The sequence below is a fragment of the Littorina saxatilis genome, linkage group LG1 (genome assembly GCF_037325665.1).
Source record: "Littorina saxatilis isolate snail1 linkage group LG1, US_GU_Lsax_2.0, whole genome shotgun sequence".
Classification (NCBI taxonomy): Eukaryota; Metazoa; Mollusca; class Gastropoda; order Littorinimorpha; family Littorinidae; genus Littorina; species Littorina saxatilis.
The window spans coordinates 47,688,348-47,708,835 of NC_090245.1; the positions used below are offsets into that span (position 1 = coordinate 47,688,348).

The 20,488-nt window shown below is 43.4% G+C and overlaps 1 protein-coding gene across 3 annotated transcripts in view; it reads left to right on the plus strand.

Moving 5' to 3' along the window:
- The window catches only part of LOC138971809 (heat shock factor protein 4-like), a 38,646-nt gene that overhangs the window by 5,015 nt on the left and 13,143 nt on the right, over positions 1-20,488 (plus strand). For all 3 annotated transcript variants that reach the window (XM_070344633.1, XM_070344645.1, XM_070344640.1), the window contains exons 2-8: positions 1,809-1,917; positions 4,865-4,989; positions 6,213-6,343; positions 7,310-7,385; positions 10,383-10,562; positions 17,121-17,234; positions 18,814-19,700. In XM_070344633.1, the coding sequence (XP_070200734.1) occupies positions 1,809-1,917; positions 4,865-4,989; positions 6,213-6,343; positions 7,310-7,385; positions 10,383-10,562; positions 17,121-17,234; positions 18,814-19,700 (1,622 nt within the window). The remainder of the gene's footprint in view (positions 1-1,808; positions 1,918-4,864; positions 4,990-6,212; positions 6,344-7,309; positions 7,386-10,382; positions 10,563-17,120; positions 17,235-18,813; positions 19,701-20,488) is intronic.

Here is a 20,488-nt window from a genome sequence, read left to right on the forward strand (position 1 = left end):
GAATAAAATAGGTAGTAAAAACAAGGAAATACCAGCTGAATACCCTTAATCAAACAGAACATGTTATTAATACTGAAAAACAGCCCTAAATGTGTATACACATTATCACATTATCACTAAAACAACAAATACACTACATGTAGCCTACTGATGGACTGAGAAAACAAAATCAGGGGTTGTATTTCTTGAAGAGGTGCGTTTTAAGTGCTCGTTTGAATGCTTGGGGTGACTGAGAGTGGCGGATGTGAAAGGGGAGAGAATTCCAGTGTGTGGGTGCGCAGAAAGTAAAAGTGCGTTGTCCGTATGTTTTGGTTTTGGTGTGTGGAATGGTGAGGATGCGACAGTCAGAAGAGGCACGGAGTTGTCTTGCTGGAGAATAGACGGTGAGGAGTTCAGAGAAGTAAGCAGGAGACGAGCCAGAAAAGAAGTTAAAGCAGAGGGTGGACAGTTTGTAGTCAATGCGGGCTTGAATAGGTAACCAGTGCAGTGTGTGAAGAAGTGGTGTTGCGTGATCTCGTTTTCGTGCTTTCAGAATGAGGCGTGCTGCCGAGTTTTGGACTTTTTGTAGTTTATGCAGGAGATACAGAGGACAGCCAGAGAGAAGAGAGTTGCAGTAGTCGAGTTTAGAAAGAACAAAGGCACAGACAAGAGTGTTAGTTGTTTGAGAGGAGAGTGTGTGGCGAATGGTGCTGATCTTACGAAGCTCAAAATAAGCTGCTCTACAGACTAAAGATATATGTTTGTTAAGGGTCATGTCAGATGAAAGGGTGAATCCAAGGTTTCTAGCTGATGGGGAGAAAAGAATGTCGGTGTCGCCTACTTGAACAGAAACGGGTTGGGGAGAGGGAAATGTAGTGTTCTTCTTTTTGCACAGTAAGACTTCAGTCTTATCATCATTCAGCTTAAGTTTGTTATCGATCATCCAAGATTTAACATCACTGACCCGTCAGTTCTCCAGCCACGGCCTATTATTCATTACCATACTTTCAGGTCTATAAGAACAACTTTTTTTCCTCAACTTGAACCCCTGTGCCCTATTGACCGGTATCACCTTGTGTATGTCTAAAGAAGAGTACACATGTACCCACATCGCTTTACAAAGAAACATAACAGTTTTAACACTCCCTCTCTTGTGATATATTATATGCATGTTTCTGCTTCTAACACCCTTGGCAGAGTTTCCTCTCAGACATCAAAGGGGTGGTCTCATAGATAAAACTTGGTCATTGACTCAGGGTAAGAAGGTCAGTGTCTGTAAAGTAGGGCAGGCAGTTGGTCTCAGCTGATAAGTATGGGTCATTGACTGAGGTTACAAGGCCAACCAGCTATTAGTATTACATTGCACCTGCCTTTGATCTCTCTGCACATGCCCGGGAGCAAAAGTATGTCCACTCTGTTGTTCTCATAACGGAAGCACCTATTGTGTGGATTTTTCTCATTTTTACGGTTTACCTGAAAAGTCGGCCTTATAGTCCCAAAATATGGTAGATCTTCATAAAGACTACATGTAGTACATTTAACTGCAAACCCTTCCCTGTATCAAACTTTTCTCACTACTGGGTCCTCAGGTAACTGTGAAATTCAGCGAACACCCTTCATTTTGCATGTGAGAAATAGGCATTGTAAAGTAATTTTCTGTTAAAAAGTATTGGTAGCTTGTTGTGAGGCCATGCTGAGGAGTGTAACTTTGCTGTTAGTGTTAGTAAGTGATGATTATGAAGAAATGATGAACATCAATCAATCAGGTTGCAAATGTAAGAACGTGTTTGACATATAATTATTCATTGTAATTGCTCAATTTGTTGCAGAAGGGAAAGAGCTTCCACATTTTTGACCAGTCACGCTTTGCGCACGAGGTGCTGCCCTTCTACTTCAAGCACAACAACATCTCCAGCTTCATCAGACAGCTCAACATGTGTAAGTAGGCCAGGCAGTTTAGTTGGTAGAGCATTTTACCTAGGATCACAGGTTCGAATCCAGGCAGTGAAAGACATGTGACATTACTGTGTTACAGACTGAAAATGGTATGATGAGTGGCGTGACATTACTGTGTTACAGACTAAAGATGGTATGATGAGTGACGTGACATTACTGTGTTACAGACTGAAGATGATATGATGAGTGATGTGACATTACTGTGTTACAGACTGAAGATGGTATGATGAGTGATGTGACATTACTGTGTTACAGACTAAAGATGGTATGATGAGTGACGTGACATTACTGTGTTACAGACTAAAGATGGTATGATGAGTGACGTGACATTACTGTGTTACAGACTGAAGATGGTATGATGAGTGATGTGACATTACTGTGTTACAGACTCAAGATGGTATGATGAGTGACGTGACATTACTGTGTTACAGACTGAAGATGGTATGATGAGTGATGTGACATTAATGTGTTACGGACTGAAGATGATATGATGAGTGGCGTGACATTACTGTGTTACAGACTGGAGATGGTATGATGAGTGATGTGACATTACTGTGTTACAGACTAAAGATGGTATGATGAGTGATGTGACATTACTGTGTTACAGACTCAAGATGGTATGATGAGTGACGTGACATTACTGTGTTACAGACTGAAGATGGTATGATGAGTGATGTGACATTACTGTGTTACAGACTCAAGATGGTATGATGAGTGACGTGACATTACTGTGTTACAGACTGAAGATGGTATGATGAGTGATGTGACATTACTGTGTTACAGACTCAAGATGGTATGATGAGTGACGTGACATTACTGTGTTACAGACTAAAGATGGTATGATGAGTGACGTGACAATACTGTGTTACAGACTAAAGATGGTATGATGAGTGACGTGACATTACTGTGTTACAGACTGAAGATGGTATGATGAGTGATGTGACATTACTGTGTTACAGACTCAAGATGGTATGATGAGTGACGTGACATTACTGTGTTACAGACTAAAGATGGTATGATGAGTGATGTGACATTACTGTGTTACAGAATAAAGATGGTATGATGAGTGACGTGACAATACTGTGTTACAGACTAAAGATGGTATGATGAGTGACGTGACATTACTGTGTTACAGACTGAAGATGATATGATGAGTGACGTGACATTAATGTGTTACGGACTGAAGATGATATGATGAGTGGCGTGACATTACTGTGTTACAGACTGGAGATGGTATGATGAGTGATGTGACATTACTGTGTTACAGACTAAAGATGGTATGATGAGTGATGTGACATTACTGTGTTACAGAATAAAGATGGTATGATGAGTGACGTGACAATACTGTGTTACAGACTAAAGATGGTATGATGAGTGACGTGACATTACTGTGTTACAGACTGAAGATGGTATGATGAGTGATGTGACATTACTGTGTTACAGACTCAAGATGGTATGATGAGTGACGTGACATTACTGTGTTACAGACTAAAGATGGTATGATGAGTGACGTGACATTACTGTGTTACAGACTGAAGATGGTATGGTGAGTGACGTGACATTAATGTGTTACGGACTGAAGATGATATGATGAGTGGCGTGACATTACTGTGTTACAGACTGAAGATGGTATGATGAGTGACGTGACATTACTGTGTTGCAGACTGAAGATAGTATGATGAGTGATGTGACATTACTCAATACTGTGTTACAGACTAAAGATGGTATGATGAGTGACGTGACATTACTGTGTTACAGACTAAAGATGGTATGATGAGTGACGTGACATTACTGTGTTACAGACTGAAGATGGTATGATGAGTGATGTGACATTACTGTGTTACAGACTAAAGATGGTATGATGAGTGACGTGACATTACTGTGTTACAGACTAAAGATGGTATGATGAGTGACGTGAAATTACTGTGTTACACTAAGATGGTATGATGAGTGATGTGACATTACTGCGTTACAGACTGAAGATGGTATGATGAGTGACGTGACATTACTGTGTTACAGACTAAAGATGATATGATGAGTGACGTGACATTAATGTGTTACGGACTGAAGATGATATGATGAGTGGCGTGACATTACTGTGTTACAGACTGAAGATGATATGATGAGTGACGTGACATTAATGTGTTACGGACTGAAGATGGTATGATGAGTGGCGTGACATTACTGTGTTACAGACTGAAGATGATATGATGAGTGACGTGACATTAATGTGTTACGGACTGAAGATGATATGATGAGTGGCGTGACATTACTGTGTTACAGACTGAAGATGATATGATGAGTGGCGTGACATTAATGTGTTACGGACTGAAGATGATATGATGAGTGACGTGACATTAATGTGTTACGGACTGAAGATGGTATGATGAGTGGCGTGACATTACTGTGTTACAGACTGAAGATGGTATGATGAGTGACGTGACATTACTGTGTTACAGACTGAAGATGGTATGATGAGTGATGTGACATTACTGTGTTACAGACTAAAGATGGTATGATGAGTGACGTGACATTACTATGTTACAGACTGAAGAGGGTATGATGAGTGACGTGACATTACTGTGTTACAGACTGAAGATGGTATGATGAGTGATGTGACATTACTGTGTTACAGACTAAAGATGGTATGATGAGTGATGTGACATTACTGTGTTACAGACTGAAGATGGTATGATGAGTGATGTGACATTACTGTGTTACAGACTGAAGAGGGTATGATGACTGCAGAGGAGTGACATGACATTGTGTTACAGACTAAAGATGGTATGATGAGTGACGGGACATTATTGTGTTACAGACTGAAGATGGTAATTGGTATGCTGAATGACGTGACTTTACTTTCTAAATTACTGTGTTACAGACTGAAGATGGTTATTAGTATGATGAGTGACGTGACTTTACTTTACAGACGGGTTCCGCAAGGTGGTGAAGATCGAGCAGGGCGGACTGAAGATGGAGCACGATGACCTGGAGTTCCAACACATGTACTTCCAGCGTGGGGAGGAACAGTTGCTGGACCTCATCAAGCGAAGGGTGCGTACACTTGGCAGAGGCATGCACTGTTTTCTGTCGATTACCCTGCATATTTGTGCAGGGATGTTGCTACAAATTTGTGCTGATGGGACAAATGTCCTGACTTAGTCAACATGAATGGGACATTTGACCGGCTTAACAAATTTGAATAGGACATTTCAGGTGACCTACATTGTGATCATACACATTATCATCAGCTATTAACTGTTCTCTCTTTATGTTGTCTTTTCTTCGTTTTTTCTCTTATTTGAAATGGCTCTGTTCCATCTGATTACTTTTAAAAGAACCCACTGTACTGAAACCAAGAAATTACTCCATACCTGAGAGAGACTGATTCTGTACCAGTGGGCTACATAAAGTGACTGGATATAATGAACCGATGCCCTAGACCAGTTGCTCTAGCAGATGTCTTTCTCTCTCTCTCACTGTCTAACTAGCGTGTGTGTGTGTGTGTGTATGTGTCAGTTTGGTTTGTTGCTGTGTCTGGTGGTTGTGTTGTGGATTACACATGTTGCAGAATGATCTTGAGTACATCTATTGACCGATGCAAGCAAAATTTGATCGGACACAGTCCGCCTTCTACAAAGTATTATAGGACATCTGACCGAAAGACCTGACCATATGAATCGGACAGTTGAGGCAGTTAATCGGTCTATGACCGATGCCTAACGACATCCCTGTTTGTGATAACTTGGCAAGATCGATATCAAATGACAGTTTGTCTCACAGTAAGCTCTGGCTGTGCCTTTACCTGGAACTATCAGCCTGTAAATATGCCCAGATAAAAATAAGCATTCAGTTAGTTTGAAAAGATGCATTGAGTGTAATATTCATGTCAATCCCAATGCAGATTTTTACCTTTTTGTTAAGTCATACTTTTGTGAAATTTGAAAATCAACTGAGGAAAGGATGAAGCATTTTGTGATGTTGGGTTCATGAGAGACGCAGTATTTGGACAGTTGGGGCATGTTATTGTTAAGTATGTGAGAAATCAAGATTGAGAGAGTTAATGGCAGACACAATATTTGGAGAATTATGCCCTTTTAAAAATGTGAGAAATCAAGATTGAGAGAGTTAATGGCAGACACAATAGTTGGAGAATTATGCCCTTTTAAAAATGTGAGAAAGCAAGATTGAGAAAATTAATGACAGACATGATAGTTGGAGAATTATGGCCTTTTCAAAATGTTAGAAAGAAAGATTGAGAGTGTGTGTTGGTGCAGTCAGCGCCAATGAAGGCGGAGCCGCGGGCAGTGAGCATGGTGCCAGACGAGCTTGGCAAGGTACTATCTGACGTGACCTTGATTAAGGGCAAGCAGGACACCATCGCCACCTCCATGGTCAAACTCAAACGGTGCGTGGACAACTCAGCCTCAATCTCTCTCTCTCTCTCTCTCTCTCTCTCTCTCTCTCTCTCTCTCTCTCTCTCTCTCTCTCTCTCTCTCTCTCTCTCTCTCTCTCTCTCTCTCTCTCTCTCTTTATTTCCCTCTCTCTTTCTCTCTCTTCCTCCCTCTCTCTCTCTCTATCTTATTTTACAAATAGTTTGAGAGTGTTCAGACTTTGTATGCATAAAGGGCCATCATCAGTGAAGAGGGTTCGAAGAACAAAATCCTGGCAAGAACTTCACAAACAGCAACAGCAATGATAAAATTAAAGCCTATCTGGAGAGACAACAACATCAGTTTCAAATCCAGACTGAAGCTACTCTGTGCGCTGGTTCTTTTGAAATTCTCTATGCATGCGAGTCATAGACCCTCACAGCCAAACTGCAAAGGAAGACCCAAGCTGTGAAAATTAGATGCTTTGAAAAAATCCTTGGCATCCTTGGAAAAATCCTTGGCATCTCCTACACAGAGCCCCATCACAGAAGCTTATGGATCACTATGAAGACCTGTCTACCACTGTCAAGAAGAGGAAGCTGTGATGGTATGACCATGGAACAAGAACAGACGGGCTTTCCAAGACCAGGGAACAGTGCGAGGGAAGAGGAGACAGGGAAGACAAAAGAAAAGATGCTTTGCGACAACCTAAAACATTGCTCACAACCGGCAAAGGTGGAGACAGCTGGTGCAGTGCTCATCGGTGCAGTGCCGCTACGACCCTGGCAGGTTACGGGATCAGTGAGCAGTAATGCATGAAGGCCATGATAAAACTCACGCATACACAGAGCACTGAATTTTTGCGAAACAACAAGGCTAAACATTTTCCCTTGCTGTAATCATAAGAGGGTGTTGTGAGGGCTTCTTGTATATTCTGTATGACAGTATGTAAATCGTTGCAGCTTGTAGTTAATAATGCAAGTACGTTGTGTTGTTATCAGGGAGAATGAAGCGCTGTGGCGAGAGGTTGCCATTCTGCGACAGAAACACGCCAAGCAGCAGCAGATTGTCAACAAGGTGGGTAGGCAGCAACAAGGCGTCATTATTCTGCAGTAAACTCATCATTAGATAATTTTTAAACTTCAAGGCCTTGGTTTGAATTTGGACCTTTGCTCTCTTCTCTGTTGCCCAGAGTATTTGATGGAGAGACTTTTGAGTGTACAAAAAAGAGAAATATTAGGCTTTTATGCCCAGAAATGGTTTGATGGGATATATCATGAAGTCCTGTACGCGATAGAAGCTAAAAGCAAGTCGCGTAAGGCAAAATTACTACATTTAGTCAAGCTGTGGAACTCACAGAATGAAACTGAACGTAGTCCGCCGCTAGTGCAAAAGGCAGTGAAAGTGACGAGCCTGTTTGGCGCGGCAGCGGTTGCGCTGTGCTTCATAGCACGCTTTACTGTACCTCTCTTCGTTTTAACTTTCTGAGCGTGTTTTTAATCCAAACATATCATATCTATATATGTTTTTGGAATCAGGAACCGACAAGGAATAAGATGAAATAGTTTTTAAATCGATTTCGGAAATTTAATTTTGATCATAATTTTTATATTTTTAATTTTCAGAGATTGTTTTTAATCCAAATATAACATATGTATATGTTTTTGGAATCAGAAAATGACGAAGAATAAGATGAAACTGTTTTTGGATCGTTTAATAAAAAAATAATTTTAATTAGAAGTTTCCGATTTTTAATGACCAAACTCACTCATTAGTTTTTAAGCCACCAAGCTGAAATGCAATACCAAACCCTGGCCTTCGTCGAAAATTGCTTTGCCAAAATTTCAATCAATTTAATTGAAAAATGAGGGTGTGACAGTGCCGCCTCAACTTTTACAAAAAGCCGGATATGACGTCATCAAAGGTATTTATCGAAAAAATGAAAAAAAACGTCTAGGGATATCATACCCAGGAACTCTCATGTCAAATTTCATAAAGATCGGTCCAGTAGTTTAGTCTGAATCGCTCTACACAGACACACACACACACACTCACATACACCACGACCCTCGTCTCGATTCCCCCCTCTATGTTAAAACATTTAGTCAAAACTTCACTAAATGTAACAAGTCGCGTAAGGCGAAAATACAACATTTAGTCAAGCTGTCGAACTCACAGAATGAAACTGAACGCAATGCAATTTTTCAGCAAGACCGTATACTCGTAGCATCGTCAGTCCACCGCTTGTGACAAAGGCAGTGAAATTGACAAGAAGAGCGGGGTAGTAGTTGCGCTGAGAAGGATAGCACGCTTTTCTGTACCTCTCTTCGTTTTAACTTTCTGAGCGTGTTTTTAATCCAAACATATCATATCTATATGTTTTTGGAATCAGGAACCGACAAGGAATAAGATGAAAGTGTTTTTAAATCGATTTCGGAAATTTGATTTTGATAATAATTTTTATATGTTTAATTTTCAGACCTTGTTTTTAATCCGAATATAACATATTTATATGTTTTTGGAATCAGAAAATGATGAAGAATAAGATGAACGTAAATTTGGATCGTTTTATAAAAAAATAATTTTAATTACAATTTTCAGATTTTTAATGACCAAAGTCATTAATCAATTTTTAAGCCACCAAGCTGAAATGCAATACCAAACCCTGGGCTTCGTCGAAAATTGCTTTGCCAAAATTTCAATCAATTTGATTGAAAAATGAGGGTGTGACAGTGCCGCCTCAACTTTTACAAAAAGCCGGATATGACGTCATCAAAGACATTTATCGAAAAAATGAAAAAAGCGTCCGGGGATGTCATACCCAGGAACTCTCATGTCAAATTTCATAAAGATCGGTCCAGTAGTTTACTCTCAATAGCTCTACACACACACACACACGCACACACATACACCACACCCTCGTCTCGATTCCCCCCTCTACGTTAAAACATTTAGTCAAAACTTGACTAAATGTAAAAACATACTACAGTGGAACCTCCCGTAACGACCTCTCCCAAGAACAACCCCCTCCTTTTGGCGACCGAATTTCTCGGCACGGATGCCTTTCACACTGTAACTAACCTCCCAAGAACGACGCCCTCCTTTTTCCGACGACCGACCTCCCAACATAGTGGGTCAATAACAACTTTGACCTTCTTACCAGTGAGTGTCAAAGTTCGTAATTACCCAGCACACGTGGACCACGCACCCCATTAGTCACGCATCAAGTGTCAGGGGTGGTATTCTGTAGTCAGTAGTGCGTGAAAGTCCAGTGGTCTATACGGCTGTCCTCTTCCCACCTATAGCTGACCCAGTTTACAGACACTGACCTTCTCACCCGAGGCCAATGACCAAGTTTTACCTATGAGGCCGTGTGTGTGTGTGTTAATGTGGGTGTGTGTGTGTGTGCGCGCGCGCTGGTGTATGCACATACATCATGCTAACCCATATGCACATCAAATGGGAACAAAAATGGGATAACGAACACAACTAAAGACTGAACTGCCCAACAGTTGCCTCCCATTTGAAAAAAGTTATATGTCTGAAACTCCCAATAAAGACCCCTCCTTTTTACGACCGATTTTTCTGGACATTTTCAAGGTCGTTAGTGGGAGGTTTTACTGTACAAATTGTTGAAGGGTGTTTCGTGACGCACTGAATCTTAAAAGAGCGGGTCCCGGGATGCACTAAGTTTGTGTTGTCACGCATACTATGGATACTGATGTAATGGTCTGCTAGTTTCCTACAGAATAGACAAGAAAATACATTTGGCTTTATTTTGAAGACAATAAAATGTTCTGCCGGATCTCTACCGACCTTAGTTGACGAATTTAATTGAAACGATATAATAACACTTTTGTGAAGGTCTCACAGAAGTGCCAAAGGTGCTTCTGGTTTTCGGACCCTCTAAATATCCACCAAGGTCCCCCAAACATTTTAATTGGGGGTCCTTGGACCCTTTAGGTTGAGCGTTGGTGGGGAGCCATGTTTTATGCTGTGCCAGCTAGGCAGTAATGTCTGTTACCGTTGCTGCAGTTACATATGATATGCTGAATGTGTGTTTCTGCCTGACAGTTGCTGCAATTCTTGCTGTCGTTGGTCAACTCACGGCGAGGGATGCCAGGGCTGCAGCGAAAGCGGCCACTGATGATCAACAGCCGGCCGCAGAACACAGAGGATGGCGGCGCATCACCGGCTAAGAGGGCCAACGTCGATGTGGACGAGACAGGCGACCATGACTACACCGTGCAGTCGGTGAGTTGCTTGGGTGGCTTGTGGTGTTAGAGGCACACTCCTTCCCGTGTTGACTGTTGCCTCACCGTCTCAGACCCGCCCTGGCTTTTACATGGGATAAGACCATCCCTCCACTTGGTCACAACCACCAGGTAACAGCCTTGGTCACAACCACCAGGTAACAGCCTTGGTCACAACCACCAGGTAACAGCCTTGGTCACAACCACCAGGTAACAGCCTTGGTCACAACCACCAGGTAACAGCCTTGGTCACAACCACCAGGTAACAGCCTTGGTCACAACCACCAGGTAACAGCCTTGGTCACAACCACCAGGTAACAGCCTTGGTCACAACCACCAGGTAACAGCCTTGGTCACAACCACCAGGTAACAGCCTTGGTCACAACCACCAGGTAACAGCCTTGGTCACAACCACCAGGTAACAGCCTTGGTGCTTTCTGTGCACAGTTGTCATTTTTACACCCCCGGTATAGGGGTTTGTATAGAATTCGGTCGATGTGTTTGTTTGTTTGTGTGTGTGTTTGTGTTCGCATATAGATCTCAAGAATGAACGGACCGATCGTCACCAAACTTGGTGAACAGGTTCTATACATTCCTGAGACGGTCCTTACAAAAATTGGGACCAGTCAAACACACGGTTAGGGAGTTATTGGTGGATTAAGATTCTACAAGGACTTATAGAGGGACATATTAATGGTCAAAGGGAAATAACCTTCTCAGTTGGTGGCAGTGAGAATGGTTATTCAGACCTGTTTACCCTTACGATTTTGGCGTAATTTATTACGATTTTCTGCAAAAAATACGCCATTCCGCTATCCGTGTCAAGACTACGATTTTCATAAATAAAAATAAAAAAAAAATAAAAAAAAAAAAAAAAAAAAAATTTTTTTTTTTTTTTTATCAATTCACATGTTTGGCATTGTTTTTTTCAATGGCAAAATGGGGTGAAAAATCACAGGACTGACCAGAGATCATGTCTTGTCTGATGAGACGCTGGAGAGCCTTATTCTAGTGATGAAGTCTCGCCCTCACTCATTTGGCAAGCGCAAGTACAGTAGAGAAGCGCTTGACACACTGAAAAAGGCCTACTACGAGCAAAAGAAAAAGAATCAGTGATGCATGTGCTTTTGATGTGATCTTCTTTGAAATTATGATGACTACAAAAACTGACTGATGTGTTTTGTTTGTAAATGATGGATATATGTGCATGATTGCGTTTCGCAGACACAGTTGTCATGTGCGGCGGCGTTGTAATTGGCGACGAATGCTGGATGATTACTATTTTTGTGCCAGGATTACTATTTTTGGGGCTGAGCATTACTCCAAAACACTTATGGGGGTAAACAGGTCTGGTTATTTCCCTTTGACCAACGGGGGTGTTTTTCCTACCTCGGAGGAATTTCTTGTTGTATGAGTACCCCCCGCGGGTTAGGGGGAAGAATTTACCCGATGCTCCCCAGCATGTCGTAAGAGGCGACTAACGGATTCTGTTTCTCCTTTTACCCTTGTTAAGTGTTTCTTGTATAGAATATATAGTCAATATTTGTAAAGATTTTAGTCAAGCAGTACAGTAAAACCTGAGTCTAGCGGACCCTTGTTGTAACGGCCACCTGCTACATACGGACAGTTTATCATGGCACGAACACGATTTCAACAATAACTAACCTTTAACGGGCGGACACCTGCCACTTACGGACGCGGACACGATTTTTCGGACCATAGGAAGTGTAAACACTGTCACAAACGGACACAACGTACATAAAAACGCAACTTCGAAAACTCGACTGTTATGCAGTCAGTGCTCGGCAGCCGTAGCCGTAGCACAAATGGTTGTTGATTGGTTGTCCTGTCCCTTTTCTGACCAATCAGTGGCTTGTTTAGATGGAGACCCACTTTCGCTCACTCACTTTCGCTTCGCTCACTTCCGCTTTTCCGCATTGTGGATACACAGTCACAACCAAAAGCAACAGTAGACTACTGTGTTTGAAAATGGAATCTCCAGCAGGAAAAAGAAAAGCGTTGACTTTAGAGCTGCCTTGAAAAAACTAGATAGCGGCCAATCATGCCGAGATGTGGCGAAGGAGATGGGATGTGGTAAAACACAGATCGCGAGGATCAAATCGGAAAAAGAAGACGTGATGATCTCTCTCTCTTTGTAAGCAATCGTTCGAAGGAAACAATAGTTAACACAGCTAAATTTTTGTTCCATGCATTTATGCTGAGACTAGAAAAACTGAATGAAACAAGAGCTGACCCAATTTGGTCGAGACACACTGCGGAATTTCCCGTTGAATGACTGATGAAGAGTCAGCTATTTTTAGCTTGTGACGTCCGACTTGCGTAAGTTTGAATGCACAGTGTGTGAAGGGAACGGGGTAGGTGGGGGGGGGGGGGGGGGGGGGGATGTTGTTGTTGTTGTTTGCTACATGTATCATTTGTTTACTCACATTTTCAGTGAGTCTCATGTTCAATCCAATAAATACATACTACAGGACTGACAAAACTGAGTGTCTTGTTCATTTTACGTGCTCTTTGTAAAATATTGCCCCTCCACCTGTGAAGAAGGGACACCTGTCTAATAGGGACACTATTACCATTCCCCTAGGGTGTCCGTTAGAGACAGGTTTTACTGTATGTAAGAAATGTTAAGTCCTTTGTACTGGAAACTTGCATTCTCCCAGTAAGGTCATATATTGTACTACGTTGCAAGCCCCTGGAGCAATTTTTTGATAAGTGCTTTTGTGAACAAGAAACAATTAACAAGTGGCGCTATCCCGTCTCCCCCCCTTTCCCCGTCGCGATATAACCTTCGTGGTTGAAAACGACGTTAAACACCAAATAAAGAAAGAAAGATTTTTGTATGAGTTAATTTTGTTAAAGCCACTTGTGTCATTTTCATAAATTAATTCAACAACAAAATCCAGCTCACCACAGCAGGTAGTCTCGGTGTTGATTTTTAGTGTGTGACCAAGTGGATAGATGGTCTTATCTCATGTGCAATCCTGGCCAAATCTGAGATGTGGAGCCAAACTATTTATGTGAGGAGTGTGCCTTTGAGTTGGTCTGTCCTGCATTGTGTTTGGTGTGCCTCAGGAGTACACCTGCCAAAAGATCTTACATTGTTATATTACAGTTTTCTTGGAAGTGCCAAGGTCATCGAGTAGGGGGAGGGGGTGCGTCATTTGATGATTAGGTCTGTCTTATAGTTTCACCCCAACTCGTGCATGAAGACATTGAAGCGTTGACAGGTGTGTGGACAAAGTGATGAGGGGAATGTTCTGCAAGACTGCTGCCAGAGCTTCTTGCCAGTCCCTCTCCTGTCTTGTATAGCTTTGCTGCTTCCTATTAGAGATCTGCACACTGCGCTTCACGTTGGTGCTGATGCTCCCCGAGCTGATGACTGGAGTGTTGTTGGGTTGACTAGTGTGTGCGCATTGTGATGACTGGAGTGTTTTGCAAGTCTAGAGCTGATGACTGGAGTGTTGTTGGGTTGACTAGTGTGTGCGCATTGTGATGACTGGAGTGTTTTGCAAATCTAGAGCTGATGACTGGAGTGTTGTTGGGTTGACTACACTGTGTTCCATTACAGGTACTGTCTGCTACAGGCTGGCTCCAGCTAAAAATAACTGGGAAGAACCACTCCCCTCCCGCCTATTTACCCTTTCCTCTCCCATTTCCCTCCAACCCCTTCCACCCACAGTGGCGCCTGAAATAGGGCCAGACCCACTCTTCTTTGTCTGCAGCTAGCATGCGTGGCCCTCTCTGTTAGCTGTGTTGATAAGGATGCCGCGAGCAGAGAGATAGCAGTGGTTCAGAGTGCGTGATAATTGGTGGCCCTCCCTGCCTTTCGGAACTGATGTTTTTAGTGTGTTTTGCCGGGCATCTCTCAATAGTTGTATTTATTGCAATGCATGCCACAATTCACAAGACAGAAGAAAGGATACATGAGAGAATTAAAAAAAGTGTGTCCCCCCCCCCCCCCCCCCCCCCCCAAGTATATAATTATGCGACTCTTTGCACTCTGAAAAAAATGTGCATGCTGCATTTAAAGAAACACCCTGAAAAACATGTGCATGCTGCATTTAAAGAAACAGGAAACCCAACATCTCAAAGCACGGCACAATATATAAGACGGCAGAAGACAACACAGTAAACAAAACATCCTAAATGTGCCACAATAAAAGAACACAAAATAATGAAAGATAAAGACCAAGGTAATCCCCAAGTACATACACATATATATACAACACTTTTACAAAATATATACAAACAGAGTATATCGAAATATATACAAACAGTAGAGTATATCGTATTTACATACATATTATGCCAAGGTCTACTAGTAGAAGTCATTGATGGTGCGTATGTAAAGCTTGTTTTGCGTTTATATAATTATAAAATTCAAAATAGTGTAGATAATGTCAGTAACATATAAGAAAGAAAAAAGATCTTACGGGATTCATGTTCATGAAAATTGTTAGCTGCATGTGAATAAAACAAAAAAAGCTTACCTCACGGCCCTCCTATACAAGTCTCACAAACTTGTATATATAATATACCACAGGAGAAAAAAAAGTAGCTCGCGCGCGCTCACCCAAATCCGCGCGAAGTGCCACATGATATTAGCCCCAGACAACACATAGGCGGATAATACATGTATGTCAATAGTATGAAACAAAACATGCCACAATTTACAAGACAGAAAAAAGGATAAATGAGAGAATTAAAAAAGGTGTTTGCTCTTCAAGTAAATAATTATACCACACCTTACAGATCTGAAAAACACATGCATGCTACAGTTAAATCAACAGGAAACCCAACATCTCAAAGCACGGCACTATCTATAAGAGGACAGAAGACAACACAGTAAACAAAACATCATAATCAATGTGTCACAATAAAAGAACACAAAATATTGGAAAAAAAGACAAAGGTAATCCCTAAGTACACTGATATATACATGTACAACACTTTACAAAATATATATACAAACAACAGAGTATATACAGTCGTATTTAAAAACATATTATAGGCATGCGTATGGTGCGCATGTGAAATTTGTTTTGCGTTTATATAATTCAAAATAGTGCAATTAATGCCTGTAATATAAAAGAAAGAAAAAACGGTCTTTCAATACATGTTCATGCAAATTGTTAGCTGCATGTGAAGAAAACAAAAAGCCTACCTGACCACGACTGGTATCATTGCAGCGCCATACATCAGTAATCCAATAGCAGCACACAAGTCGATTTGAAAGTTTTTCAACACAGTTTTTCACTATTGTTCTCACAAACTTGTATATATACCACAGGAAACAAAACTCGTCGATCCGACGACAATTTAACGTTTGTTTCATTATCGCAAACAAAACAGAACAGACAAAACGAAACAAAACAACACAGCACAACAGTTGGGGTTGTTATTTCTCTGAGATGCTTAAGAAAAAAAAAGATGACGTGCATTGTAATGGAATAGAGTGGGTGTAATTTCAAACTAAACGGTTCAAATGTGAGTGTAAACACACTCTTTTCGCGGGATCACATTCCCTCACACGCATGTGTACTGTAGCGAGTGCCTGTTCCGAGAACCTGCGCGTGGGTTAATTCACAAAACTTACCGCACAAAACTGCTCCAGAAATCATACACAAACACCTGTAGCCAAACTTGTTTTCACTCTATCACACAGTTAAGACTAAGTACTTACGGACGGCAAAATAAAAACACAGTCGGTGGCTGTTATCAGTATTCAGTGTGATTATAAACTGATATACAACGCGCAAATTCTGTTTCTTTTAACAGGAACAAAGAACAAGGCATGAGTGCCAGTGATATTAGTATTACCACAAAATCTAACAAAACGAGTCGAATGGCTAAACTCTAGTTTGCACCAACACAATGCCTGTATATTCAAGTAACAAAATATACAAGATGAACATAATCCCAAGCGTAAGTCACTGAAACGATCCCTTTTTCACACCAAGAATCACGTATTTTTTCAAACTGGCGCCATGGCACACACAGCTGTACAGTTCCAGAGTAGGAAGCACGAAGCCTTTGTGCTAGTGCTTTCCGCGCGAAAGGGAAAGGTCACCGGCCGCGCGCGGCAGGGTCGGCTATAGTAAGCCAGCCAGCTCCAAGAAAAGTTCAGCTGAGAGTGCAAATCTCGCCACCAAATGGAATAGTGTGACTAGTGTGTGTGCATTGTGATGACTGGAGTGTTTTGCAAATCTAGAGCTGATGACTGGAGTGTTGTTGGGTTGACTAGTGTGTGCGCATTGTGATGACTGGAGTGTTTTGCAAGTCTAGAGCTGATGACTGGAGTGTTGTTGGGTTGACTAGTGTGTGCGCATTGTGATGACTGGAGTGTTTTGCAAGTCTAGAGCTGATGACTGGAGTGTTGTTGTGTTGACTAGTGTGTGTGCATTGTGATGACTGGAGTGTTTTGCAAATCTAGAGCTGATGACTGGAGTGTTGTTGGGTTGACTAGTGTGTGCGCATTGTGATGACTGGAGTGTTTTGCAAGTCTAGAGCTGATGACTGGAGTGTTGTTGTGTTGCAGCCATCAGAGATCTCAGCACCCCCCTCTGCGTCGTCCGTGGTGATCCACGAACTGCTTGACCACACAGAGGCCACACAGCTGGACCACAACCTGCTTCAACCCATCAACATCATTGTGAGTCTGTCTGTTTGTATGATATAGTGGAGGCCACACAGCTAGACCACAACCTGCTTCAACCCACCAACATCATTGTGAGTCTGTCTGTTTGTATGATATAGTGGAGGCCACACAGCTAGAGCACATCCTGCTTCAACCCACCAACATCATTGTGAGTCTGTCTGTTTGTATGATATAGTGGAGGCCACACAGCTAGAGCACATCCTGCTTCAACACACCAACATCATTGTGAGTCTGTCTGTTTGTATGATATAGTGGAGGCCACACAGCTAGAGCACATCCTGCTTCAACACACCAACATCATTGTGAGTCTGTCTGTTTGTATGATATAGTGGAGGCCACACAGCTAGAGCACATCCTGCTTCAACACACCAACATCATTGTGAGTCTGTCTGTTTGTATGATATAGTGGAGGCCACACAGCTAGAGCACATCCTGCTTCAACCCACCAACATCATTGTGGGTCTGTCTGTATGATATAGTGGAGGCCACACAGCTAGAGCACATCCTGCTTCAACCCACCAACATCATTGTGGGTCTGTCTGTATGATATAGTGGAGGCCACACAGCTAGACCACATCCTGCTTCAACCCACCAACATCATTGTGAGTCTGTCTGTTTGTATGATATAGTGGAGGCCACACAGCTAGAGCACATCCCGCTTCAACCCACCAACATCATTGTGAGTCTGTCTGTTTGTATGATATAGTGGAGGCCACACAGCTAGAGCCCATCCCGCTTCAACCCACCAACATCATTGTGAGTCTGTCTGTTTGTATGATATAGTGGAGGCCACACAGCTAGAGCACATCCCGCTTCAACCCACCAACATCATTGTGAGTCTGTCTGTTTGTATGATATAGTGGAGGCCACACAGCTAGAGCACATCCTGCTTCAACCCACCAACATCATTGTGAGTCTGTCTGTGTGTATGATATAGTGGAGGCCACACAGCTAGAGCACATCCTGCTTCAACCCACCAACATCATTGTGAGTCTGTCTGTTTGTATGATATAGTGGAGGCCACACAGCTAGAGCACATCCTGCTTCAACCCACCAACATCATTGTGAGTCTGTCTGTTTGTATGATATAGTGGAGGCCACACAGCTAGAGCACATCCCGCTTCAACCCACCAACATCATTGTGAGTCTGTCTGTTTGTATGATATAGTGGAGGCCACACAGCTAGACCACATCCTGCTTCAACCCACCAACATCATTGTGAGTCTGTCTGTGTGTATGATATAGTGGAGGCCACACAGCTAGACCACATCCTGCTTCAACCCACCAACATCATTGTGAGTCTGTCTGTGTGTATGATATAGTGGAGGCCACACAGCTAGACCACATCCTGCTTCAACCCACCAACATCATTGTGAGTCTGTCTGTGTGTATGATATAGTGGAGGCCACACAGCTAGAGCACATCCTGCTTCAACCCACCAACATCATTGTGAGTCTGTCTCTGTGTATGATTGTCTGTTTTTCTGTATGCAATTGCAATCAGACTCTGCAATGTAAGAAAGATAGCAGTCTGCAACACAACTTACTGAAGTAAAGGTTTTGTTTGTTTTCAGATGTCGGAGAGTGCTGACATGGCCAGCCCGCTGATGGGAACGACCGCCACGTCCCCTGCCATCAACCCTCGCATCTCCCCTGCCCCATCCCCCACCTCATCCCCCGCCTCTCTGGACGTGCAGACTGTCGCCCCCGGCAACGAGCTGAGTCTGCTTGACCAGGCCCTCCTGTCAGCCAACCTGCTTCCTCAGGGCGGTCAGCTCGCCACCTCCCTCACCCACACACAGAGCCAGGGCCAAACACAGAGCCAGCACCTCGCACAGAGCCAAGCACAGAGCCAGCACCTCGCACAGAGCCAAGCACAGAGCCAGCACCTCGCACAGAGCCAAGCACAGAGCCAGCACCTCGCACAGAGCCAAGTGCCGTATATTGTTAGCCAGCCCACCACCATCACTCTGCCTGTGTCCCTCCCGCCCTCCTCCACAATGCCCGTCACCCACACCGTTACAGTCCCTGTGGTGCTAGCCAACACGGCTACCCTGCCAGCCGTGCAGCCGGTCAAGGTCAGTCTGCCTGCTTCGCAACCTGTCAAGGTCAGTCTGCCTGCATCACAGCCTGCGAGGGTGATTCTGCCTGCGTCACAGCCGGCCAGTGTAAGTGTGCCGGGGATTCAGACTGCCAACATTTCTCTGCTGGGCACACAGGCTGGAGGAGTGGTGTCCCCTGGCAACGTCTCCGTTGCAACTGCAGGTAACCGTGTGCCAGGGACCGTCACGCTGCCCACGTCGGGCACGGCCCCCGCCCATCAGCCCGCCATGCAGCCGCCGTCTGCACCGCCGCCACGGCAACATCAGCAGAAAGAAGAAGCGTCCTCCAAGCAGATCGCACTGCGAGGTGTGGGGGACAAGCCTCTGTCATCAGCAACACCTGTCGCCAACACTACCAGGTGAGTAGGGAGGGGGAGGGTATGGGGTGGCTACAGGTCAGCTCTTGTGGCTGGCTACTGCAAGTCAACTTGACACTGGTTACCACAAGTCAGCGTGTGTCACATTCAGCAACTTGATCACACGAGGTAAGTCCTGCTGATAGCACTGTTCCTTGGCGCCAGGGGAGATGGAACAAGTTGCTTTGATAGAGCACCCAAACCCAACTCGACCCTCTGACCCCTTGTAGGCATTGTGCCTTTGCTGCTCTGAAGGCCCATCTTGGTACCGGACTGCTGTAGGGGCAGGGGAGGGGAAGGACTGATGGTTGAAATGTCAGGCTGACAGGATGGTTATTAGTATGAAAAGGTCAGATCACACTGTCTTAAAGCCCGACCTCCTACTGTAGTTCCACAGCTTTTATCAGCTAAGCTGTTAACACAAGACCTTGTGCTAGCGGTGGTTTGTTCAGCGGAGTCATTTAGGCGTTTATAGTAGTGCCAAGACTGTTTGTTTATCTAGCGCTCCCATGCTATCGCCGACTTCTGACAGCTCCTGCATCTTAACTCTCCTTGTCCCAGGGTACACGCTAACCTACAGGAGCTGTCAGAAGTCGGCGATAGCATGGGCGCACTAGATAAACAGTCTTTGCACTACTATAAACACCTAATTGACTCCGCTAAACAAACTACCGCTAGCAGAGGTCTTGTGTTGACAGCTTAGCTGATAAAGGCTGTGGAACCACAGTAGGGAAAGTTTTGTAGAGTAGGTCAGGCTTTAAAGCCGGATATTAATTCAGCGAAGTCACTGC